Consider the following 27342-nt stretch of genomic DNA (forward strand, 5'->3'; position numbering starts at 1 on the left):
ATGCGGCTGACGCGGAAGCGTCTCTGCTCGATTCTTATCGCCCTGTACTGCCTCTTCTCCATCTACGCCGCCTACCACGTCTTCTTCGGGCGCAGCCGCCGGACGCAGGACGCGTCTTTGCGGGGCCTCAGGAAGGGGGCTGCCCCGGCGCGGGAGAGGCGAGGCCGAGGTAGGACACCGGCCCGCGGCCTCCCTCCTCAGCGGCGCGCCGGGACTCGGGGCTGCGGGCTGCTGGGGGCTGGGCTAGCGGAGCCGCGCGGCCACCGGTCCCGCTCTCGGGTCCGGGATTGACCCCGGGCCCCGGTATGCGCTTTTCCTCCTTCAGCTCTCGGTAGCCAGCCCAGGCCTCGGGACTGGAGGATGTATGTATGAATGCCCCCGTCCTCGCCCAAGTCCCACACGCCGTCCCCACTCCCTACCCCTGGGGCTGACAGGTGCGCACACCTTTAAAACACATCTTAAATATCCAAGATATTTAGATCTTATGCCCATTTTTGGATTGGGTTATTTGTTTTTCTGTTATTGAGCTGCATGAGCTGCTTGTAAATTCTGGAGATTAATCCTCTGTCAGTTGCTTCATTTGCAAATATTTTCTCCCATTCTGAGGGTTGCCTTTTGGTCTTGTTTATGGTTTCCTTTGCTATGCAAAAGCTTTGAAGTTTCATTAGGTCCCATTTGTTTATTTTTGTTTTTATTTCCATTTCTCTAGGAGGTGGGTCAGAAAGGATCTTGCTGTGATTTATGTCATAGAATGTTCTGCCTATGTTTTCCTCTAAGAGTTTTATAGTGTCTGGCCTTACATTTAGGCCTTTAATCCATTTTGAGTTTATTTTTGTGTATGGTGTTAGGGAGTGATCTAATCTCATACTTTTACATGTAGCTGTCCAGTTTTCCCAGCACCGCTTATTGACGAGGCTGTCTTTTCTCCACATAATTCAAAAAGAGTCATGTACCAGAATGTTCATTGCAGAATGTTCAATAGCCAGGACATGGAAGCAACCTAAGTGTCCATCAACAGATGAATGGATAAAGAAGATGTGGCACATATATACAATGGAATATTACTCAGCCATAAAAAGAAACAAAATTGAGTTATTTGTAGTGAGGTGGATGGACCTAGAGGCTGTTATACAGATTGAAGTAAGTCAGAAAGAGGAAAACAAATACCATATGCTAACACATATATATGGAATCTAAGAAGAAAAAAAAAGGTCATGAAGAACCTAGTGGTAAGACAGGAATAAAGACGCAGACCTTCTAGAGAATGGACTTGAGGATATGGGGAGGGGGAAGGGTAAGCTGTGACAAAGCGAGAGAGAGACATGGACATATATACACCACCAAACGTAAGGTAGATAGCTAGTGGGAAGCAGCCGCATAGCACAGGGAGATCAGCTCAGTGCTTTGTGACCACCTAGAGGGGTGGGAGGGAGGGAGATGCAAGAGGGAAGAGATATGGGAACATATGTATATGTATAACTGATTCACTTTGTTATAAAGCAGAAACTAACACACCATTGTAAAGCAATTATACTCCAATAAAGATGTTAAAAAATATATCCAAGATATTGTCACAAAATGCCAGAGATTTGCTGGAATGCCGCTGGCTTAAGGACATCTATTCCCATATTGAAACAAAGAGCCTGCTCTAATCCTGCTGTGACTTCTGAAGGCCAGAGCGCTTCATCTCCAAGTTTTGATCCCCTCTCTTGTATTTTGACCTATGTCAGGATCGGACTCAGGCTTATTTCTCCCTTCTTTCAGAATTTTGCACAATAGTATCTGAAACTGTGGGACACTTTTCATGTTGAAGTCAAGTTTTTATGTATAGGTTGCGTTACATATATACGATCTGTAAAGAACTGGCAAAAGTTAAACTTGTAACTTGATGCATATTACTGTACCCAGTCATTTTAGAAGGCTTTATTTGGGAGAGAGAATTTCCTGCCTTGTGTTAACATTTTATTATTTTATATCAAGCTCTTTCAGGGTAACGGTTCAATCAAACTTAAGTTATGATTTCCTTTTTTTATTTTTGCAGTGTTTAACCAGTTCAAATTCTGTTGCTTTATCTCTTTGAAAAATTGAAGTTAGGATGCAATTAAAACTCCCTAACATCTAATTTAAATGGCTTGAATTTATCTACAACTGCAGCTCTATCTTATTGATAACACTTGTTGCTCTTTTTATAACATAGAACAATCTACTTTGAGAAGTGAAGAATGGAATCCTTGGGAAGAAGATGAAAAAAATGAGCAAAAACACAGACTGCAGATATTAAATAAGTCCACAAAAGAGAAAAAAGACTTCCATGTACAAATCTGGGGCAAAGCTGCCATTGGTAAATTAATGTTTAAAGCTAAGACATGTAAAAAGCACTTTGTTAATATATTTACAGTTTATTTCATCATTTGTTAAGACATCCTGATGCATTTTTTCACTTTTTCTCAATATTCCATTTCTCTTTTCTGTTAGACAACATCTGTGTAAATGCACACACACAAACACACACATGCACACATATATTCTATTGTTGGTCTTTAGCAGAGCACAGCTTTACTTGTCAATACAAAGAGTGGGTTGTGTATGCATAATTATACTGAAATGCCTATGTCAACTGAATTTTCATGGAATTATGTGTTTATTGGACACTTGATGCACAAGTACAAGATGTGGCCCCTGCCCTTAATGGCCAAACAAGTTTGGGAAACATTGAACTGAACAAAGTTAAACAAGGTTCTTTATTACAGGGCTTTGTCAGAGCCTTTAATATGACAGTGTTCATTGTGAATGTCTAAGAAGGGGATATAGTATGTAGTTGATTAAACTTGTTTTCCCACAAAAGCATTTTTGCTCTGAGTATCATGAGAGTGTAGTGTTCTAAGTTATATGATATGCTCAATTAGAGAATGGGGGACCCTCAATGACAGAAGAGTCAGAAAGAATTTAGTGAGTTAGAAGGGGCTTTCTTTGGCCATAAAACGTTAGATTTATGTACAGTAAGGGATATGGATAGAAGGTACCAGGTGAAAGGAAAGTAAACAGAATAGTAGTGCCTGACCCATGATATTTCATAAATTCATAGTCACTTGCATACATACATATATACATCCTTGAAAATTACTACTGACCTCTGAAATTCTAGTACCCAGACCCAGGCATCCAATCATCAAGTTATAGCAACTTTTTTCTCTATAAAATCTCTAATATTAATTTCTTCCTTTAAATTTCCACTTCCCCATTCTAGTTTTTAATTATATTGACTTCTTAACAAGTTTCATGTTTCCAGACTTTTCTCATTTCAATCCAATAGGCACAAAGTGTCCAGATGAGCTTTATCAAGCACTGCATTCATTCATCGGCCTATTCTCTAGGCACAGTCATAGGATACCAGTCATAGAAATTCCCATTCCAAAAGGGAGAAGATGGAAGGAAAATGGAGTCACAGGTTTAAGCAATTTTGATATCCAGCCAGGCAAACTCCATTAGGTTTCAATGCCTGGGAGTACTCTGTGGCTCAGAGCTTTACTTCTGGACTTTCAGCTCCATGCTTGGGAAGTCATCCTTCCATTTTCAGGAAAGTTAGCATGTGTTTGCAGCTCAGTAGTTTTATCATCCTGTTCCTGCTGTTACAATTTTGGGAGTCCAATAAGCTTGTTTCATTTCAGGCTGTCTCTGTCCCTTTTAGTCCAAGCGGGCAGTGTTTCTGCTAATATAACATTCTCAAGAACCTTGTGGGTCTCCCATTTATGTCACAAAGATTTGCTTTTTTAGACAAGAGTTCCTCCACAGGTCTTACCTGGATAATCCCATCTCTGTTTCTAGCTTCTGCTGAGATGGTTAAGGAGATCCATAAATTAACACCTAATATTTTCAAAAAACCCTCTTTGTGATTGAGTATTCTGACCAGGCATTAGCAAAGGGATGTCACCTACATCCTTAGCCTTCTCTCCAGAGCATGCTTTCTTGACAGTGAATCTCCTGATTTTTCACCTCTTTTGCAATCTGAATAGGCTAAGAATTTCCGAAATCATCAAGTCATTGTTCCTTTTTGCTTACCAGTTTTTTCCTCAGTCTCTCTTTTCAACTCATATTTTACTGTAATCAGCAAGATGAAACCAGGCCACAACTTCAACACTTTACTTAGAAATCTCTTCAGCTAACTATCCAAGTTTATCGTTTACAAGTTCTGCTTTGCATATAACTGCAGGACATAATTCAGCTAAACTTTCTGCTGCTGTATAACAAAGATCCCCTTTTCTCCAGTCTCTAATGACATGTTCCTCATTTCCTCCTGAGCCCCTACCAAGAGCAATTTTAATGTGCATAGTTTTACCAACAGTCGGTTTATGGTGATTTCGGTATTCTCTAAGATGATACAGGTTTTTTCCTACTGTTTTCCTCACTTTCTTCTGAGTTCTCAGAACTGAGTCACTAACATCCGTATTTCTACCTACAGTCTGTTCAAGGCAGTCTATTCTAGGTGTTTTTTAATCATGCTTCTCAAAATTCTTCCAGCCTTTCCCCATTACCCAATTCCAAAGGCACTTACAGATTTTTAAGTATTTGTTACAGCAGCACCCCATTTCCAGGTACCATAATCTATTGCTACATAATCTATAGGTTCCTTTAGCTGCCGTAACCAACTACCAAAAATTTAGTGGCTTAAAACAACACATTTTTTAATTGATCTGTGAGTGACATATAACATTATATAAATGTGTTTCAGGTGTACCACATATGATTTGATATATATATTGTGAAAGGATCAACATAGTAAGTCTAGTGAACATCCATCACCTCACATAGTTACAATTTTTTTTCTTGTGATGAGAACTTTTAAGACCTACTTTCTTAGCAACTCTCATATATGCAATACAGTATTATTAACTGCTGTCACCGTAAGTTTATTAGCGTACATTTCTGAAGGCAGAAATCTAAACTGTGTCCACAGGGCTATATTCCCTTTGGAGGCTCTAGAGGAGCATCTGCTTCCTTGCCTTTTACAGTTTCTAGTGACTGCCTGCATTCCTTGACTCATGGCCCCACCTCACTCTGACTTCTGCTTCCTCCTCACATCTCTTTCCCTCATTTTCAGTCTCCTGCCTCCCTTTCCTGAGGACCCTTGTGATTACATAGGACCCACCCAGGTTATCCAGCATAATCTCTCCACCTCAGTATCCTTATCTTAAACACATTTAGAAGGTCTCTTTTGCTTGTAAAGTTAACATTCATAGGTGCTAGAGATTTCATCTTTGGACCTCTTGGGTTGGAGGAAAGCATTACTCAGCCTACCATATTTGGAAAGCTTTATCTGATTAGCCAAGTCTTTAAACATGGGTTTTGTGTGTGTCTTTTAGTACCACGGTGTAATGAAAATGGAACAAAACACATCTCTCAATCTAACTTTTTAGTTACATTTACGTAATTGGGCTCCCTGATTACCTCCTCATCTCCAGATTACCTCATTGTATGACAACACAGAGTTCTGAGACCTCTACTCACAGAGCTTTCATTCAGGTGAAATCATGATAAAACGTAGGGGCCAGCCTAAGGAGAAAAGACACAGTGGCATTTGTTTGCAGAGGGCATCATGCAGTGAAGGATGTGTGTTCAGGTGGGGAGGAGGTAATATCTCCTTGACATATTGAATGTATATGTACATACATGAGCTTCTCTGGTTCTGTTTGGCACAAGATGGTGATTTCCCCCCTCCTTCTGTTATAATATAGAAACAGTCCTAATCATACAGCAACTTACACTGTAATCATATAGTAACTTACACTGTAATATAACACATTTCAGGATAAGATAGGTAGTAAAGGTCCAGTGATGATTAGGGGTTTCTCAAATATAGAGTAAGAGAGTCTTTTGTCTTTAACATAACCCACATTTTACACTGACAACCTCTGAGTTTAGTCTCTCGTACATTAGCTGCCATATTGATGATTTTGAGCCCAAAGAGGAATAGAGTCTGGTTTCCTAATCAAATGATATGAAAGAGCAGAACATAAATTCATCTCACACACTAGAGTACACCAGAAGGTACATGCTTTCATTTTTTGTTTTTTTAATTACCAGGTTTGTATCTCTGGGAGCATATTTTTGAAGGTTTACTTGAGCCCACTGATGTGACTGCTCAGCGGAGAGAAGGAAATTTAGTTGTTGGAAGAACACATTACAGGTATTAATTGTGCAGCATTAACCTTTGATATGTTGCTGTACAATTTTTTATGTAAATACTAGAAGAAAAATCAGGGGAAAATATATCAATATTTATAGAAAATATTTTCACTTCAATTTGTGAAGGATGGAGAGATAAACCTCATGTATATATATTTGTAGTTAAAGCTTACCTTAAACATTTTCTTATAAAATTGGATGTTACAAAATACGGGTTTTTTGGAATCATGTGTCTATTTCATTTTAATCAAAACATGTCTGATTATATGGAAAAGTTCATGCTCTAAATTTTGCAACATTTGGTTGTTGATAAACATGTAACATTCTGTATGTTGGAATAATATGAAAACTTAAAGTATTTTTATTTTTCTCCTTCATGTAATAGATTCACATATTTTTATATATTCACATGGTAGCAAAGCTACTGCTATTAGTTTTGAAATTTTTATCAAAACATTTCATATATGAATTCTATCATGATTTGATAGTATAGATTACCATTTCACTGCAATATTCAGAAATCTTTTTTTAATTCAATAAAACCAGTGTGTTATTGACATTTTTGCACTCTTTATAAAACTTTTTTATCTGTGATTGCATATTTTCTGAAGATTTTTAAATAGAATTAAGATCATGTTATTTAGAAATATTGTGACAATGAAAGAATGCTATTTTCTATTAGATTTTGCTTTCTTATTGAAATAAAAACCAAAAATAATTATTTTAAAATGCTTATTTCATTTTACAATTATATTATTAAGGGAAAAAAATGTGAACCAAAGATTATGGTTTCCTTTAGGTTTCCATTTATTTCTCACAGAAATCAAGAGGAAGAGCTGTAGTTAATATCAGTTTCATTTGAATTTTCGCTGCTCTTTTAATTCTTTATTTACTGTATACACACTTGGAAAGCAATTTCATTGCATGTATCTTTTCAAAGTAATCATTCTTGAAAAGTAAACAGGCTTTTAAATCATCATTGGTAATGACTATTTTTCCTTTTATCTCCAGGCTTCTATTGATCTAATCCCATTGAAGAGTTTATACATAATCCTAAACTTAAAATAGTTGGATTTGGGTGTTTGAAAATAAATGTGTATTATGCATATAAATGTAACATTTTGCTGTTTTAAAAGTAAACATGTGTTATGAGTATTAGTCTATTAGGTCTACCTACAATATATATTAGCATTTTCAAAAGAATTATTTGAAATTCATAGAGAAGTTAATATACAGTGTTACTACAGCAAAGGTTTTGAGCAAATGGCATTAACTCCCAAAAGAAAAACTAACTTCCTGTTTCCTTCTGAAATTTTTACCTGAGATTTTATATTATGATTAAATAACAATGCTACTTCCTTTTAGAATTTAAGAGAACTGTATATTCAAGGAAGTTCACTATTGTAAAAGATTTTTTTAAACATTTTATTAAAGTTTTAGGCTTATGGAAAGTAGCATACATAATTTATCCAAAATTAATAAACTTTTATGAAATTGCAAGTTTTGAGTTGAATCAGGCTACATGGGTATTAACTTAAATGTTTCAACACATTCTTTTTTTTTAAGTTATTTATTTTATTTATTTATTTTTGGCTGCATCGGGTCTTTGTTGCTGCGCGTCGGCTTTTTGTAGTTGTGGCGAGTGGGGGCTACTCTTCATTGCGGTGTGCGGGCTTCTCATCGCGGTGGCTTCTCTTGTTGCAGAGCATGGGCTCTAGGCGCATGGATTTCAGTAGCTGTGGCTCGCGGGCTCTAGAGCACAGGCTCAGTAGTTGTGGTGCACGGGCTTAGTTGCTCCGTAGCATGTAGGATCTTCCCAGACCAGGGCTCGAACTTGTCCCCTGCATTGGCAAGCGGATTCTTAACCACTGCGCCACCAGGGAGGTCCCAACACATTCATTTTTATTTGACTAAAAGTGAATTGGCAGTAATCGGTCATCTTAAAGATACAGAAAGAGTTTCTAAATACTAACAAAATCCTTTAAATAAGCATAAATACATTCTATTTAAATAAACCTTTAAGTTTACAAAGAGCTTATATCATTTAACGTTAATTTCACAGCACTTCCGAGGCAGAAAATAGAAAGGGTATCCTCAGTGTTCCAGGGTCGATCAGGCTCCTGAATGCTGATTCTTATCTATTCATAGGCCCAAATAATGTAATCCAGAATGTCAAGTAAATAACTCAGAATGGAAATAGAACTATCGGTCAGTCCACATGTTTGTATTGGCTTGACCAGCACATTCTTTCCATATAGGTAGACTACAAATGATACCTAAATATTTGAGAGTTGTTTGATTAAATATGGAATCAAAATGTGGGCTATAACTATATATAGCACTTCCAAATCTGTGTGTTTCAGAAGGGAAGAAATGAATGACTCCATGTTCACCACTGAGTCAGTACCATACATAGGCTGTGCTCAGGATGTGAATAGATGAATACATGCAGGGCAGACTGAACTTGTGAGGCAGGCTGGTGAAGTCCAGTCACCTGTTGGCAGTGTAGCAATGTGACTGAGTTGTTAAGGGCACAGACTCTGAAGCCAGAATATCTCAGTTCCAATTCCAGCTTTACCTCTTATTAGTGTCTGACCTTGGCAAGTTTCTTAACCTCTCAGTGCCTGGATTTCCTTGAGTTTAAAATAATTATAATGTAATATATATATATAAAATATAATAATTTAAAATAATTATTAAGGTAAATATTAGTTTCTATTTCACAGGATTGTTTTGAAGATTAAACGCATTAATAGATATACAGTGCTTAGACCAGTATCTGGCACATGGGAATCACTAATAGAAGTCTTGTTACTAGTTTTATTATTTTTACTGTTACTTAAATAGGTACTGCAACATCTCCCTACCTTTCAGTTCTCCTTTTTTCTGTGTTTCCATTATTGTCTATTATCTCTCCATTCACATACCTCCCAGTAAACACCTTTTTGATACATGTTTTCTGTTAATGTGTTCAATTAGGTTACAAGCTAGCATGGCACCCATTCCGTCTCTTGAAGGAACTTTGCCTGTTTCAGCTCATATCTGTCATATGTTCATTTATAGTTTAATTTCAAAGGGCAACTTTATGTTTAATTTCTTAGGAGGAGTCTTCTGCTTATCATAACCTTTGATTATCCCCAAAAGACTGCCTTCAGAATTCTGTAATGTGCATGTGCAGGCATTATCATAAGATATATAAATGTCTACCCATTTGACAAAACAAAAGTTAGATGCTAAATTACTTAATTCGTTGTTATCTAAATTCAATTATACTTGCTTTTTTTAAAATTTATTTTTGGCTGCGTTGGGTGTTTTGTCTCTGCGTGCAGGCTTTCTCTAGTTGCGGCGACTGGGGGCTCCTCTTCATTGTGGTGCGCAGGCTTCTCATTGCGGTGGCTTCTCTCATTGCGGAGCATGGGCTCTAGGCATGTGGGCTTCAGTAGTTGTGGCACGCAGGCTCTAGAGCGCAGGCTCAGTAGTTGTGGCTCATGGTCTCTAGAGCGCAGGCTCAGTAGTTGTGGTGCACGGGCTTAGCTGCTCCGTGGCATGTGGGATCTTCCCCGACCAGGGCATGAACCTATGTCCCCTGCATTGGTGGGCGGATTCTTAACCACTGCGCCACCAGAGAAGTCCTAAATTCAGTTATATTTTCAATGAGCATCTGCTCCTTATGAAAAAGTTGAACTTTTCTCTGAAGCTCACGATAAAATGTGTCTGATTCCTATTTTTAGAATTTCCAGATATTACTATTATAAGAATTTAGTGAGCTCACTACTCATTACAGTGAGTGAAAGCTTTTATAGATAATATTAATGGCTATACTATGTTTCAGTCATATACTGGACCATAGATCAATACAGATCTCAAATAAAATTTTCATTGGTAAAGAAAGACAATATAGTTAATTTTTCATAATGCCCATTCTCCCACTCCAGCCAAGCTAGTATGAGGGTGGGAGTGTTCCATCATAAACACTGAATTCAGAAGGCGTGGAGTCATGGCAATGATGCTGGCCACAAAAGTAGGGTGAATTGCAACAGCTATTCAAAAGTAAGGGCCATTCATGGGTTCGGTATACCTATTTTCTAAAACCATGTATTAACCAAAAATGATGTAGAATGCGATGGCTGAGAGCTGTGTGGATGGTTTAGCTTGTGCGCTTATTCTTTATCAAGGCATTTGCCAGACTCTTAGCTGGCAATTATTAATCTTATCTGTAACTCACTTAATGTAATAGCATATAGCGTTTGTTCAGTAGCACTCACTGAATTTAGAAAGAATGAAACAATAATTATATTGGATTCTAAAAAACTATATTTTGCTCACGTTCAGCTTAGAACTCAATATTCAAATGATTTCTCTGGACTCTGTAAGTATTGAAAGTACTTATTGGGAAGAAAGTTTTCTTCCGAACCTAGCAGAAAAATAATAAGTATTGAAAATTAGAAGTTCTGACTATTAAATATATGCTAAGAAATCTAGAAGAGCAAGTCACTGTTTTAAAATTCTGTGTATGAGCTCCTTAAATATGTTCATTTTTCAGCTAATGGATATTTGTGACTGATGCATGATGAATAACTTCAGGAAACTAAAATACATCTTTTATCATGCATAAATATACTATAATATCTCATACATATGCCCTACTTTATGTAATAAATGTATAGCTAGAAATTTATTAATAAATTGAATTTTTGTAACTTGATTCATATTTTAAATGCAGTAGGAGAACTTAAATAAATTGGTAGAGCAGATAACTCCCTTAAAGAGAATTATGGCTTAACTCATTGAGCATTTACTGAGTGCCTGCTAGTTAGTTCCTACTAGGCTCTGAGGATTTGAAAGAGAATAAAATACTTTTCCCTAGCCTCAGGAAGTTCACACACTAGTGGCTGAGATAAACACATAAATAATTTTCATACCTTATACAAAGCATAATGGTAAGGATGTGCATACTCCTTAGTTGTTAGGGAAATATAGAGGGAAGGCCACTAACTCAATATGAGTAGAGTTGGGGATATGGGGCCTATCAAGAAAGGCTTCCTAGAGGAGGTGATAGCTGAGCTAAGTCTTAAAAGATTAGTAGGATTTAGGAAGGCAGTGAGAGGAGTGATTATATTCCCAGCAGAGGCAATATCAGGGCCTAAGAATTGATAAACAGCTTGGGTTGTGCATAGAATCGCAAACCATTCAGAATCCCTAGAGCATGAAGATGGGGTAGGGTAGCTCATATTGGGAGTGGAGGGCAAGGGCCAGATGGTCATGGGCCTTGTATTTGCCACATTAAAACTCTTGGACTTTATTCTTGTTCAGTGAAAAGCAGTTGAAGATGATTAAGCTAGATAGTGGTATTGTCATGTGTGTTTTTTGTGTAGATGTCTCCAGTAGCCATGTGGAAAAATGATTTGAAGGAGACAGCTGAATGCAGGCAGACCAGGACATTGCATTAGGAAACTATAAGTATCCAGCAGAGATATAAATAAGGGATGAAATTGGGAAGTGGTATTCCAGCAGAGCCAGGAATTTTAGAAATTTGGGGACAAAACTATCAGAATTTAAGGATTATTAGATGAGAGCAAGAATCGAATGTGATAGTTCCCTGGTTTCTAGCTTGCATGACTGGATAGCTAGTATGCGTTCAAGATAGAAAATACAGAAAGAATAAAAGCAGATTTTTCTACTCTTCTCTAGGCCACTACCCAACAGCTGCCTAACCCCCTCTTTCTCAGCAGACAACCCTGCCTCTATTTCCTCAAGATATCCACAATTATCTCCCTTAACTAGCTGCCCCTCTAACATTTACCTACATGATCTCTATGTGATCCCTCACCTAACATTCTCTCTTTCCTCAGCTCTCAGACAATGAGGTGATCTCCCTCACCTGTGTTCAGTATTAACTCCCTCCACCTGTGCATCCCTTCCGCCTATCCCAAGACCTTGCTCCATCGGTTACTTCCTTGCTCTCCTTTGTCTCCCACCTTTCACTCATTATTGCGTTCTCACCTTCTCATCCACACTTTCAGAAGAGTTGTCTACACTTACTGTCCCCACTTACTTCTTTTTTGTAATTTATTTTATTCAAGTATAGTTGATTTACAACGTTGTGTTAATTTCTGCTGTACAGCAAAGTGATTCAGTTATACATATATATACATTGTTTCATGTTCTTTTTCATTATCGTTTATCACAGGATGTTGAATATAGTTCCCTGTGCTATACAGTAGAACCTTGTTGTTTATCCATTCTATATATAATACTTTGCATCTGCTAATGCCAAACTCCCAATCCATCCCTCCCATACTCCCCATGCCCCTTGGCAACCACAAGTCTGTTCTCTATGTCTGTGAGTCTGTATTGTAGATAAGTTCATTCGTGTCATATTTTAGATTCCACATATAAGTGATATCATATGGTTTTTGCCTTTTTCTTTCTGACTTCATTTAGTATGAAAACCTCTAGGTCCATCCATGTTGCTGCAAATGGCATTATTTCATTATTTTTTATGACTGAATAATATTCATTGTGTATGTGTACCACATCTTCTTTATCCATTCGTCTGTCAATGGACATTTAGGTGGTTTCCATGTCTTGGCTATTGTGAATAGTGCTGCTATGAACATAGGGGTGTATGTATCTTTTTGAATTAGAGTTTTATCTGGATATATGCCCAGCAGTGGGATTGCTGGATCATATGGTAACTCTGTTTTTAGTTTTTTGAGGAGCCTCCAAACTGTTTTCCATAGTGACTGCACCAATTTACATTCCCACCAACAGTGTAGGAGGGTTCCCTTTTTTGCACACCCTCCCCAGCATTTGTTAATTGTAGAGTTTTTAATCATGGCCATTCTGACTGGTATGAGGTGGTATCTCGTTGTAGTTTTGATTTGCATTTCTCCCCACTTACTTCTTACTGTCCCCTTCTCATTCACTTCTCAACCCACTGCAGTCTGACTAACACACCTCCCAACACACACACAACTATCTGAATCTTATGGGATTTTTTTTTTACCCCTAAAGTTTCTTTACCTAAATCTGTGCTTCCCAAACTGTATACTGAGGCACCCTGGGGCACCACAAATATTTGTAGGAATCACAATTATACTTCATATCTGTCAAACACCATGCAAACTAGTTTGAGGTAGTTCAAGTTTCAACATTAGATCACCGCACCCTACATCCATTTCAGAGATGTCATACATTTGAGGAGCTGGATTTCCTATGGTTGCTGTGATCAGATCCAAGTACTGTGCAAAAATCAAAGTGGAACAGGCAGCGACCGAGGCAGTGTCCTCTCTGATTCCAAGGTTTGAGAAGTTGTGTAGTGCTCAACGGGTGCACACCTCCCATTATTAAGTATGTGTGGTTAGTTAAGAATGAAATAGGAATATTATTTTTTCCTTCAGTGTATGTGTATTATTTTTAAAGTGGCTTCTAAGCTCTTAGGACATAAATACTAAGTTATTTGGATCTAACAACTTAAAAAACAGAACCATTACTCATTTCTTCTGGCTTGAAAAAATTACTAAAACACTGAAAGTCTTGGGAACCATTAAAATTTGGGAACCTCCGATCTATACCTTAGCTCCAGAGCATTGACCCCAGGGCTTTCACTATTACTTGAACATGGCCTTGAGGTCTAGAAAAACAATTAGTCAGAGCATAAGAGCTGACATGCCTGCTTGCTGGAATGTGAGAGCATTCTACAAAAAGAGAGCTGTGGAGATTCCAAGATGGGTCAAATGTGCCCTGAATGAATCATGCTTTTGTTAATTTGTGTGGATCAATAAAATTAGAACTATTCCCACCTATAATTTTAAAGGAGAGAAAAAGTGTTCATGTACTACCAATAATAAGTATTTTAAACCTATCATAATTATCATCATTCTCTTTAAAGTGCTTCCTAACCCCTCAGATTCTGCCCGTTCTCTTAAATTACTAAATGATTGCTGAATTATTTGGCATCTTCCTGTCCAAAGCAGACTCAAAATGCAGTTCTGATCCGTGTAGCTTATTACCACTGTAGAATAATGTCACAGAATTCATACACTACATATACAGACAAAATACATATTTATATTTTGTGTTTTAACTAATATCTACTAATTTGAGTACTTGTTAACCATAGTGTCATGGGAATGACTCAAGCTCTGAAGTTAGATCTTTTTTTTTGTTGTTTTTGTTGGTTTTTTTTGCTGAAGTTAGATATTGATTCAAAACTTGATGCTGCCATCACAGGTTGTGCAACTTAAGCCTGATTTCCCAAATGCAAAATGGGGGACTAATCTCTGCAGAGTTGTTGTGGAGGTTAAAGGATAACCTGTGCAGAGTGCCTATGTATCATGTATATAAAAGGCATTTAATAATGTTAGTTTTTATCCCCAACAATAAGCAAAAAAAGCAGGATTTCAGCATATTTCTACTAAATATTAAAAGATTCTAGCAAGTTATAAAGAAATGTTTGAGCAGCTTGCCAAGAATCTAGGACCGTTGTAACTAAGTTTACGATAGGTTAAATGGTATTTTTTGTATTTAATGCATATTCGTGTAAAATATTTCAATGGTATTGGTTGTTCGAAGCAGCACATAATATGAAATGTGAGTTATGACATGTATCTATTCCTTTTATGATATTTTTTAAATACCTTAAAGAATAGAGAGTAATACAGTAGATTCCCATTTACCCACCACCTAGAACTAACAAATTCTGGCTCTCTGTCATACTTGCTTCAGATATTTAACTTTCCTCGTAAAAGAATTAGATATTTCCAGTAAAGGCAATAAATGCTCTCTTTGTATTGTTCCTCAGGCCCTTTCCTCTTCCTTCCTCCTAAGAGACAACCACTAACTATCGTGAGTTTGTTATATATATCTTCCCATTCAAATTTTTATATTTATACTTTTATTAGATATATAAGGTAAATATTTTTTCCTGTGGGTACTTTCAAATTTGCATATAATTAATCTGTCTACAACCAAGGTTTCCCACTAATCTACATCTATGTCCCATCATCCAGAGTTGTTCAAAAAAACATGTGTTATAGAAATTATTTCTAGAAAGAACATGGATTAAGTTTCATTATATACTTTATATAAAATGATTTAAAACTTCTGATACCAAATACTTTTGTTCTCTTTTTGTTTGTCTCTTGTTTTTGTTTTGTTTTTAACAGCTTCATCACTGGTCCAGCTGTGGTCCCAGGGTACTTCTCTGTTGATGAGAATAATGTGGTACTCATTCTAAATGGAAGAGAAAAAGCAAAGGTCTTTTATGCCACCCAGTGGTTACTTTATGCACAAAATTTAGTGCAAACTCAAAAACTCCAGCATCTTGCTGTTGTTTTGCTTGGAAATGAACATTGTAATAATGAGTGGATAAACCAGTTTCTCAAAAGAAATGGAGGCTCTGTGGAACTACTTTTCATAATATATGACAGTCCCTGGATTAATAACATGGATGTTTTTCAATGGCCTTTAGGAGTAGCAACGTAAGTACCAAATATTCTTACATGTTTTTAGACTCTAAGACCTGAATTTCTGTATCAGTAAGATTGTGTTTTAAATTTGTAATAAATGTAGTTCTTCTGAGCTCATTGAGGCTGTGTACAACCTTTCCTATGGGCAAAAATATGGTTTGGTCTCATGCTTTGGTAATAATGATGTTTTTAGAGTATTTTAGACTTTTATGAGGAGAGCAGATAAGTTACATTTTTGTATTTTAGAACCCCAAGTCATAGGATAAATTTTAAAGTTTATCACTAGTACCTTAAAGAAATGTTTAGCGGTGGATGGCAGACAGACGGACCTTCCTAAAACAATTATAGAATCTATATATATAACTATACCTATATAACTATATAGATATAGAGTTTTCTTAAATCCTTACTTTATTTCTTCTTTTTTTTGAGGGGGGGCATGCCACATGGCATGCGGGATCTTAGTTCCCTGACCAGGAATTGAACCCATGCCCCCTGCAGTGGAAGCGTGGAGTCTTAACCACTGGACCGCCAGCGAACTCCCCTTAAATCCTTACTTTAGATCCAATATTAAATGAGGAGCACACTGACCCTGGGATTTGGGAGGATTATAATATGCTCAGGTCTCCGACTAAGATTGATAGAATTTGCACAAATCTGTTGTGTAAAAAGAAAGGGTAATTAAATAGTATGTAATATATGTAAAGTCTTTCTGTAGAACTGGAAACTTATTTTGTATCATTCTGTTAATAGAGAGCCTTTGAATAACAGTAAGTTGACTTTAAGTTGCCACTAGTACATAAACTTCCTGATGGCAGGGATTTTTGTCTCTTTTGTTCACTACTTTATCTGTAGAGCCTAAAACAGTGCCTACAGAGTAATCATTCAATAAATATTTGTTGAATGGATGAATTATGAAATAGCTCAGTAATATGATACTGTATTTGAATCAGATGTTCATTATGCATTATTTTATCACTGGTTACAAAATGTGACCTTAGACTGCTGCCCAGTTGGCTACACAAATATCACCAGGGAAGCACATTAATAAGACATATTCCCTGGCCTTCCACAACAAAATTCTGACTCAGCAGGCTTAGGGTAGGGCAGACAAAAAGGTTTGTTAGGTATAGCCAAGTTAAAGGTGCTCTGAAAAATCTATCCCTTGTGTAGAGCCCATATTTGTAAAATGTTTTGAAACAAAAGAATTACTTCTTCACAGTAACTCTGGTAATGTTGGACAAAGCCAGTATCTTTCCTATAGAGCAGTGGTTCTCAACCAGGTGCAATTTCACCCCACCCCCACCCCCAGGAGATATTTGGCAATGTCTGGAGATATATTTGGTTGTTACAAGTGGAGAGAGGAGGTTGTACTGGCATCTGGTGGATAGAGGCCAGGGCTGCTGCTAAATATCTTACAATGTAGAGGACAGCCTCCACAATGGAGAATTATCTGGCCCAAATGGCAGTAATGCCAAAATCGAGAAAACCTGTTACAGACTAACTGTTACGTTAAGCTTTCTCTTATGTGAAGGTTGTAGTTCAGGCACATAATTTGATGCCTGGAATTACCAAATGCCTATTAGAATGGGCCAGTTGCAACAGGCCTCTCCCGTGTGGGATGTAAGGTTGTTGTTTTTTTATCTACTTGATAAGCCTTTGGAGTTGGAGTTCTTTGCTATAGCAGTATGTATTCTGTAATCTTTCCATCACCTGCCTAAAACATTAATTAAATCATGATTATTATGAATGTAGAAGATTCTTTATACCTTTAAGGTCTTAAATTCAACCTGTCTTATAACTTCAGGTAAGTAATAGAAGTTGAAGAATATAAAAAACAAAGCACTTTAGGCACATAGTCTCTATAGCAATTTTGTAAAAGATGTCAAAGTGAGAATTTTTTTTAAGTCAATAGATTTAGGAACTTTTCCAAAGTAAGCATGGAAAATTATAATTTGGGGTTTAGAAAATCATATTTTAAATCTCTTTTCTCTACATCATCATGCTACCTAAGATGTTAGATTATGGAAATTTTGCTAGCCCTATTGTCATATATTATTAACTCACATGTACTTATTTTTATAGATACAGGAATTTTCCTGTGGTGGAGGCGAATTGGTCAGTGCTGCATAATGAAAGGCCATACTTGTGTAATTTCGTAGGAACCATTTATGAAAATTCATCCAGACAAGCACTAATGAACATTTTGAAACAAGATGGGAATGATAAGCTTTGTTGGGTTTCAGCAAGAGAACAGTAAGTTCTGTGTCTACTTGATTCATCCATTTTGTCTCCAATCTGAGAGTTGCTTTGTGTGACAGCACAGGTTTTCACAGACATTTTTAACTCCATTAATACCAGTCTTCCTCCAGAAGATGCATGAGTAATTAAAGCTGTGAAGAAACTATGTTATATACATTAAAAATAGAGAGACTCTCCTGTAGTCCATCTTGAAGGGGAATGCTGGTAACTATCATATGCAAATGTCAATTGTTCAGGTTTCCTCAATAATATTTGTTAGTCAGATTTGAACACAGGAGATTGTAAATGACAGTAATGGTCTTAGGTTCATCTCTGAGATGTTCGGCAAACCAGTTCAGTGTTCCAAGACTGGCATGCCATAGTCCTCACACCTTCAGGAACCTGACACCACCCTGAAGACAGAGGCCATGTACTATTCTTCTTTGAATCCCCAGATGTAACATAGGACCTTGAATAGAGTAGGCCAGGATAAGTGGGGAGTGGATGGATGGATGGATGGATGGATTTAACTGCATTGACTTTCTTCCATCTTTTACATGGTAATCATGAAACAGGTGTTCATGGACTGAAGGAAGAAATTTGGGGATCATTCATTTTATTTTTAGATAAACGAATGGAGTTTCATGTGTAAAGCAGAGTCATCAGAGAAGTAATGCCTAAACAAAAATGTCCTTTTAGATCTAGAAATACATTAATTGGCGCAGATACTCTCTTTTAGAAAGCCTGACTCTACTACAACCAAGAATACTCTACCCAGCAAGACTCTCATTCACATTTGATGGAGTGATCAAAAGCTTTACAGACAAACAAAAGCTAAAAGAGTATAGCACCAGCCTTACAACACATGTTAAAGGAACTTCTCTAAGTGAAAAAAAGAAAATGCCACAACTAGAAAGAAGAAGATTACAAAATGAAAGAAGTAAAGGCAAACATACAGGGAAAGTAGGAAATCACCACACACAAAGCTGGTAGGGAGGTTAAAATACAAAAGTAGTAAAATCATCCATATCCACGATAAGCAGTTAAGGCAGCAGTCCCCAACCTTTTTGGCACAAGGGACCAGTTTCGTGGAAGACAGTTTTTCTACAGACTTGGGGTGGTGGGGGTGTTGATGGTTTGGGGATGATTCAAGCGCATTCATTCCATTTACTGTGTGTACTTTATTTCTATTATTATTACATTATAATATATAATGAAATAATTATACAACTCACCATAATATAAAATCAGTGGGAGCCCTGAGCTTGTTTTCCGGCAGCTAGATGGTCCCATCTGGGGGTGATGGGAGACAGTGACACCCGAGGTGTGTTGCTTATGTCCAGTCTACTCCATAAGATGCAGCTTGTCACTTGCCACTCACTGATAAGGTTTTTTTTTTTTAATTAATTTACTTATTTGGTTGTGCCGGGTCTTAGTTGCAGCATGTGGGCTCCTTAGTGGAGGCAGTCGGGCTCCTTAGTTGCAGCTCCAGGGCTCCTTAGTTGCAGCACACAGTCTCCTTAGTTGTGGCATGTGAACTCTTAGTTGCAGCATGCATGTGGCATCTGGTTCCCTGACCAGGGACTGAACCCAAGCCCCCTGCATTGGGAGCATGGAGTCTTATCCACTGTGCCACCAGGGAAGTCCCACTGATAGAGTTTTGATATGAGTCTGCAAGCAGTTGATTTATTATGGTCTCTGTACAGTCAAACCTCTCTGCTAATGATAATCTGTATTTGCAGCCACTCCCCAGCACTAGCATTGCTGCCTCAGCTCCACCTCAGATCATCAGGCATTAGATTCTCATAAGGAGTGCACAACCTAGATCCCTCACATGCGCAGTTCACAGTAGGGTTCGCCCTCCTATGAGAATCTAATGCCGCCACTGATCTGACAGGAGGTGGCGCTCAGGTGGTAATGCGAGCAGTGGGGAGGGCTGTAAATACAGATGAAGCTTTGTTCACTTGCCCACCGCTCACCTCCTGCTGTGTGTCCCGGTTCCTAACAGGCCACGGACCACTACCGGTCTGTGGCCTGGGGGTTGGGACCCATGAGTTAAGGGGTACACAAAACAATTAGATGTAAAATATGATATCAAAAACAGTAATTGGCAGGATTTCCCTGGTGGTCCAGTGGTTAAGAATGCACCTTTCAATGCAGGGGACATGGGTTTGATCCCTGGTTGGGGAACTAAGATCCTACATGCCGCGGGGCAACTAAGCCCACACGCCACAGCTATTGAGCTCACGTGCCTCAACGACAGAGCCCGTGTACCTCAAACTACAGAGTCCACGTATTCTGGAGCCTACGTGCCACAACTAGAGAGAGAAAATCCACACACCACAACTAGAGAGAAGCCCGCGCGCCACAATGAAGAGACTGTGTGCTGTAACAAAATATTCCCACGTGCCTCAACAGAGATCCCATGTGCCACAACTAAGACCCGGCACAGCCAAAAATAAAGAAAATAAATAAATATTTTAAAAGTAAAGAATAAAAACCATATAATCATCTCGATAGAAAAAACTTTGGATAAAGTTCAGCATCCATTTATGATAAAAACTCTCCAGAAAGTGGGCATAGAGGGAGCATACCTCAGCATAATAAAGGCCATATATGACAAATCCACAGCTAACATAATACTCAACGGTGAAAAGGTGAAAGCATTTCCTCTGAGATCAGGAACAAGACAAGGATGCCCACTCTCACTGCTTTTATTCAACAGAGTTTTGTAGGTCCTAGCCACAGCAATCAGAGAAGAAAAAGAAACAAAAGGAATCCAAATTGGAAAGGAAGAAGTAAAACTGTCACGTTTGCAGATGACATGATACTATACATAGAAAATCCTAAAGATGCCACCAGAAAACTATTAGAGCTCATCAATGAATTCAGTAGAGTAGCAGGATTCAAAATTAATATACAGAAGTTGGTTGCATTTCTGTATACTAACAATGAACTATGAGAAAGAGAAATTAAGGAAACAATCTCATATACCGTCTCATCAAAAAGAATAAAATACCTAGGAATAAACCTACCTAGGGAGGTAAAAGATCTATACTCAGAAAACTATAAGACACTGATGAAAGAAATCGAAGATAACACAAACAGATGGAAAGATATACCTTGTTCTTGGATTGAAAAAATTAATATTGTTAAAATGACCATACTCTCCAATGCAATCTACAGATTCAGTGCAATCCCTATCAAAATATCAATGGCATTCTTCACAGATTAGAACAAATAATTTTAAAATTTGTATGGAAACACAAAAGACCCCAAATAGCCAAAACAATCTTGAGAAAGAGGAACAGAGCTGGAGGAATCATGCTACCTGACTTCAGACTATACTACAAAGCTACAGTCATCAAATCAGTGTGGTACCAGCATAGAAACAGACACATAGATCAATGGAACAGACTAGAGAGCACAGAAATAAACCCACACGCTTATTGTCAATTTAGCTGTGAAGAAAGGAGGAAAGAATATACAATGGAGAAAAGACATTCTTTTCAATAAGTGGTGCTGGGAAAATTGGACAGCTACACGTAAAAGAATGAAATTAGAACATTCGCTAACACCATAAAAAAAATAAGCTCAAAATGGATTAAAGACCTAAATATAAGACCAGATACTATAAAATTCCTAGAAGAAAACATAGGCAGAATACTCTTTGACATAAATCACAGCAATATTGTTTTGGATCTGTCTCCTAAAGCAAAGGAAGCAAAAGCAAAAATAAACAAATGGGACATAATTAAACCTAAAAGCTTTTGCGCAGTAAAGGAAACCATCAACAGAACGAAAAAACAACCCACTCAATGGGAGAAGATATTTGCAAATGATATGACTGATAAGGCGTTGATATCCAACATATATAAACAGCTCATCCAACTCAACATCAAGAAAGCAAACAACCTGATTAAATAATGGGCAGAAGAACTGAAAAGATATTTCTCCAAAGGGGAAATGCAGATGGCCAACACACACATGAAAAGATGCTCAACATTGGTAATCATCAGGGAAATGCAAAGCAAAACCACAATGAGATATCACCTCATACCTGTCAGAATGGCTATCATCAAAAAGAACACAAATAACAAATATTGGCGAGGATGTGGAGACAAGGGCACTGTTGGTAGGAATGTAAATTGGTGCAGCCACTGTGGAAGACAGTATGGAGATTTCTTAAAAAACTAAAGATAGAACAACCACATGACACAACAGTTCCACTCCTGGGTATATACAAAAACAAAAAAACTGGAATAAAACCAGAAACACTAATTTGAAAAGATACCAATACATGCACCTCAATGTTCATAGCAGCATTATTTACAACTGCCAAAATATGGAAGCAAACTAAGCATCCATCAACAGATGAATGGATAAAGAAGATGTAGTATATATATATACAATGGAATACTAATCAGCCATAAAAAAGAAGAAAATTTTGCCATTTGCAGCAACATGGATAGACTTGGAGGGTGTTATGCTAAGTGAAATAAGTCAGACAGAGAAAGACAAATACTGTTTAATATCACTTAATGTGGAATCTTAAAAATACAACAAACTAGTGAATAAGACAAAAAAGAAGCAGACTCAGATACAGAGAACAAGCTAGTGGTTACCAGTGAGGAGAGGGAAGCAGGAGAGGCAATTTAGAGGTAGAGGGGGAAGAAGGTTATTATGTGATTATATGAAATTATGTGTGTGAAACTTTTGAAAATTGTAAAGCATTATACAATTTAAAAAATGTTTCATTCAAAGAAAAGGGGTTGGAAATTATAAAAAATCAACCAATCAATCAGGCACAGAAATACAAAAAAAAAAAAAAAGAAAAAAAGAAATCCTGACTCTATTGCTAGTGTAATCATATCCATTCAGTATTGCTAGCGTAATCATATATATATATTTTTTTTACATCTTTATTGGAGTATAATTGCTTTACAATGGTGTGCCAGTTTCTGCTTCACAGCAAAGTGAATCAGTTATACATATACATATGTTCCCATATCTCTTCCCTCTTGCGTCTCTCTCCCCGCCACCCTCCCTATCCCACCCCTCTAGGTGGTCACAAAGCACTGAGCTGATCTCCCTGTGCTATGCGGCTGCTTCCCACTAGCTATCCATTCCACGCTTGGTAGTGTATATACGTCCATGCCACCCTCCCGCCCTGTCACAGCTTACCCCTCCCCACCCCATATCCCCAAGTCCATTCCCCAGCAGGTCCACGTCATATATATATATATTTTTAACATCTTTATTGGAGTATAATTGCTGTACACTGTTGTGTCAGTTTCTGCTGTATAACAAAGTGAATCAGCTATACGTATACATATATCCCCATATCCCCTCCCTCTTGCATCTCCCTCCCACCCTCCCTATTCCACCCTTCTAGGTGGTCACAAAGCACTGAGCTGATCTCCCTGTGCTATGCGGCTGCTTCCCACTAGCTATCTGTTTTACATTTGGTAGTGTATATATGTCCATGTCACTCTTTCACTTCGTCCCAGCTTACCCATCCCCCTCCCTGTGTCCTCAAGTCCATTCTCTATGTCTGCGTCTTTTTTCCTGTCCTGCCCCTAGGTTCTTCAGAACTTTTTTTTTTTTTAGATTCCATATATATGTGTTAGCATATGGTATTTGATTTTCTCTTTCTGACATACTTCACTCTATGACAGACTCTAGGTCCATCCACGTCACTACAAATAACTCAATTTTGTTTCTTTTTATGGCTGAGTAATATTCCATTGTATATATGTCCACATCTTCTTTATCCATTCATCTGTCGATGGACACTTAGGTTGCTTCCATGTCCTGGCTGTTGTAAATAGAGCTGCAATGAACATTGTGGTACATGACTCTTGTTGAATTATGCTTCTCTCAGGGTATATGCCCAGTAGTGGGATTGCTGGGTCATATGGTAGTTCTATTTTTAGTTTTTTTAAGGAACCTCCATACTGTTCTCCATAGTGGCTGTATCAATTTACATTCCCACCAACAGTGCAGGAGGGTTCCCTTTTCTCCACACCCTCTCCAGCATTTATTGTTGGTAGATTTTTTGATGATAGCCATTGTGACTTGTGTGAGGTGATACCTCATTGTAGTTTTGATTTACATTTCTCTAATGGCCAGTGTAATCATATTATATCCATTCAGTCAACAAATATTTATCAAGCAACTGCTATATGCCAAAAACTATTTTAGCCATAAAGGGATACAGCAGTGAGCAAAAGAGTCAAAAGGGTCCATGCCCTCTTAGAACTTAAATGCTTATTGGAGGAGACAAACCAATAAAATATATTGTGTCATATATACATAGTGTCAGACGATGATAAATACCATGTAAAAAAATTGAGCAGAGGAGGGGGATGTAGAGAGGACTTGGGGTCAGGAGTGGAGCATTTGATATTTTAGAATAGCCAAGGAAAGTGCTAGTTAGAAGTTTGCATTTAAGCACAGGACTGAAAAAGGCAGAGGGGTGAGCCTCATGTCTCTTTGGGAGAAGAGTTGCCCAGGCAGAGGGAAGAGCAAATATAAAGGCCTAAGGTGGAAGCATGCTTACCGTGTTTGAGGAACAAGGGACAGTGTGCCTAGAATGGAATGAGTGAGGGCAAAATAACAAAGCTTACTGTGGGAGCAGAATTATTCTTGAAATCTCTCTCCTACCATTGAGCCAGGAGGTGGAGAAGGTGTCCTCCTTCTCATTGCTGCTTCCAGACCACTCTCCCTTTTCCCTCCCTAAAACCTCCAGTTTTGAATCTCATACCAGCAGACAAAACTATCCATTATTCTTTCTCTTTGAAATCATAAGGGGAAGGGATAAATTGGGAGATTGGGATTGACATATACACACTACTATATATAAAGTAGATAACTAATAAGAACCTATTTATAGCACAGGGAACTCTACTCAATATTCTGTAATGACCTACATGGGAAAAGAATCTTAAAAAAAGAGTGGAGGTATATATATGTGTAACTGATTCACTTTGCTGTACACCTGAAACTAACACAACATTGTAAATCAGCTATACTCCAATATAAAATTAATTTTTAAAAAGCTCCTAAAAGAAAAGAGAAATCATATACTGACCCTTGGGTTTATCCCCTTAATTCTTTGAAGAGTCTAGTTCCTGGCCTACTCTCAGTCTCTCCGACATTTTTTCCAGCCTCACTCTTAGTGATTCCCAAATCCACATAGATGGTCTTTCCATCACGTTGGTCTTGCAGTTCCTTTACTTCCTCTCCCCCAGCAATCTGGGTCTCCACTTGACCTCAGCCATTCACTGTCATGGTCATTTCCTGGACCTTATGATTACACATACTGCATGATCTCAAATTCCAGCATCTCTTTCTCTGTAAACATCATTTTCTATCATTCCAGCTCATTCCCTGTAATAATCTGACTTCAGCAATTTAGCTGGGACTTACAGTTCATTGTTCCTAATACCATTTCATTGTCCTTCACCCACCTCATCTTTACTTTATTCTTTACCCACTTAAATTTCATAATCAATCATGACCACATATACATTCAGCTCCCTAGTTCCTTAATCTAGCAAACCCTAACTCTGGTTAAATCCAGCTCTCTTACCTGCTCCATACCTTCACCCATGCAGCCAAACACACTTGGAGAAAGGTGCCAATTGATCTCACTTTAAATATATGACCTTGGGCTTCCCTGGTAGCGCAGTGGTTAAGAATCCACCAGCCAAAGCAGGGGACACGGGTTTGAGCCCTGGTCCAGGAAGATCCCACATGCTGCGGAGCAACTAAGCCCGTGCACCACAACTACTGAGCCTGCGCTCTAGAGCTCACGAGCCACAACCACTGAGACCGCGTGCCACAACTACTGAAGCCTGCATGCCTAGAGCCCATGCTCCACAACAAGAGAAGCCACCCAGTGAGAAGCCTGTGCACCGCAACAAAGAGTAGCCCTTGCTCGCCGCAACTAGAGAAAAGCCCGCGCACAGCAACAAAGACCCAACACAGCCAAAAATAAAAATAAATAAATTTATTTTAAAAAAAAAAATATATATATATATGACCCTGACCCTTGAGTGTCCAGCAGTCATCCATCTCCCTTGTCCATGTATTCTTCCTCTCTCCTGGAAGATTGTTTCATACCTTCTTCTCTCTTCCCAACTGCTCTTACCTTATGACCCTATTGCTTATTTCACTGAGAAAATAGGAACAGTCAGGAGGGAACGTCTGGTTTTCTAACTAGCCTCTCAGCTCCTGCCCTTGCCCCATACAATCTCTTCTCAACACAGCAGCCAGATAGATTCTGATAAAACATAGATGAAGTCAGTTACCCCTCTGATCAAGACCCTGTGTGATGGGTGCTCTGACTTCATCTTCTACACCTCTCCCCTTCAGTTACCCTGCTTTAGCCACCCTGGCTTCCTTGCTGTCCCTTGAGCATGCCTGGCACATGCCATGTCATGACCTTTATGCTTGCTCTATGCTCTCTTCTTCCCCCAGGTATCTGTGTGGTTTGCTCCCTCTCCTCTGGCTCCCCGCTCAGATGCCCATGAAGTGAGACACTCCCTGATCACCTGTTTACAGTTGCAATACCATCCTACCAAAAACTCCCTCCTCACTTCTCTGCTTTATTTTTCCACACAACACTTAACACCTTCTAAATAATTTACTGACTTGACCTGGTTACTATCTGTCTCCACCACTAGAACTGTGATAATAAGCTCCATAAGGGCAGGAATTTGGATGGAGGGTGAGGTAGAGAAGACGAGCACTCACAAAATTTTGGCTGATTACAATTTCATTTAGAAATTGTATGGCCACTAGATTTTTTTTAATGTGTAGCTGTAAACTTCTCAAATTCTTAAATATTTTCAAGAAATCTATTTGGGCAAGATTTTATTCATCTCTTCTGCCTGCCATCTCTATAATGTGTTTACCATTTCTTGTAACCAACGTTAAAAGATAAAATATTTTCTTCCACAAAAGATACGCTTAGTAAAGTGAAAACTTCAGGTTTTCTTCTGATTTTCTAGGTGGCAGCCTCAAGAAACAAATGAAAGCCTTAAGAATTATCAAGATGCTCTGCGTCAGAGTGATCTCACATTGTGCCCAGCAGGAGTAAACACGGAGTGTTACAGAATATATGAGGCTTGCTCCTATGGCTCCGTTCCTGTGGTAGAAGACGTAATGACAGCTGGCAGCTGTGGAAATTCATCTGTTTACCATAATGCTCCTCTGCAGCTACTCAAGTCCATGAATGCTCCCTTTATCTTTATTAAGAACTGGAAGGAACTTCCTGCTATTTTAGAAAAAGAGAAAACTATAATTTTACAAGAAAAGGTTCAAAGAAGAAAAAGGTTACTTCACTGGTATCAAAACTTCAAAGCAGAGCTAAAAATGAGATTTATTAATATTGTGGAAAGTTCATTTCTAAAGAGCAATAAAGGTTAACTGTAGTTCA

At 38.1% G+C, this 27342-nt stretch overlaps 1 protein-coding gene across 1 annotated transcript; it reads left to right on the forward strand.

Moving 5' to 3' along the window:
• Positions 1 to 27342, forward strand: RXYLT1 (ribitol xylosyltransferase 1; the record flags this gene model as incomplete). Its single annotated transcript, XM_082849555.1, has 6 exons — positions 1 to 169; positions 2198 to 2341; positions 6082 to 6184; positions 15354 to 15668; positions 17742 to 17912; positions 26915 to 27342. 6 exons carry the CDS (start codon positions 1 to 3, stop codon positions 27330 to 27332), a joined length of 1320 nt encoding a protein of 439 aa, XP_082705681.1. The 3' UTR covers positions 27333 to 27342.

The sequence above is a fragment of the Leucopleurus acutus genome (assembly GCF_964270905.1).
Source record: "Leucopleurus acutus genome assembly, chromosome: 11".
In the NCBI taxonomy this organism is placed as follows: domain Eukaryota; kingdom Metazoa; phylum Chordata; class Mammalia; order Artiodactyla; family Delphinidae; genus Leucopleurus; species Leucopleurus acutus.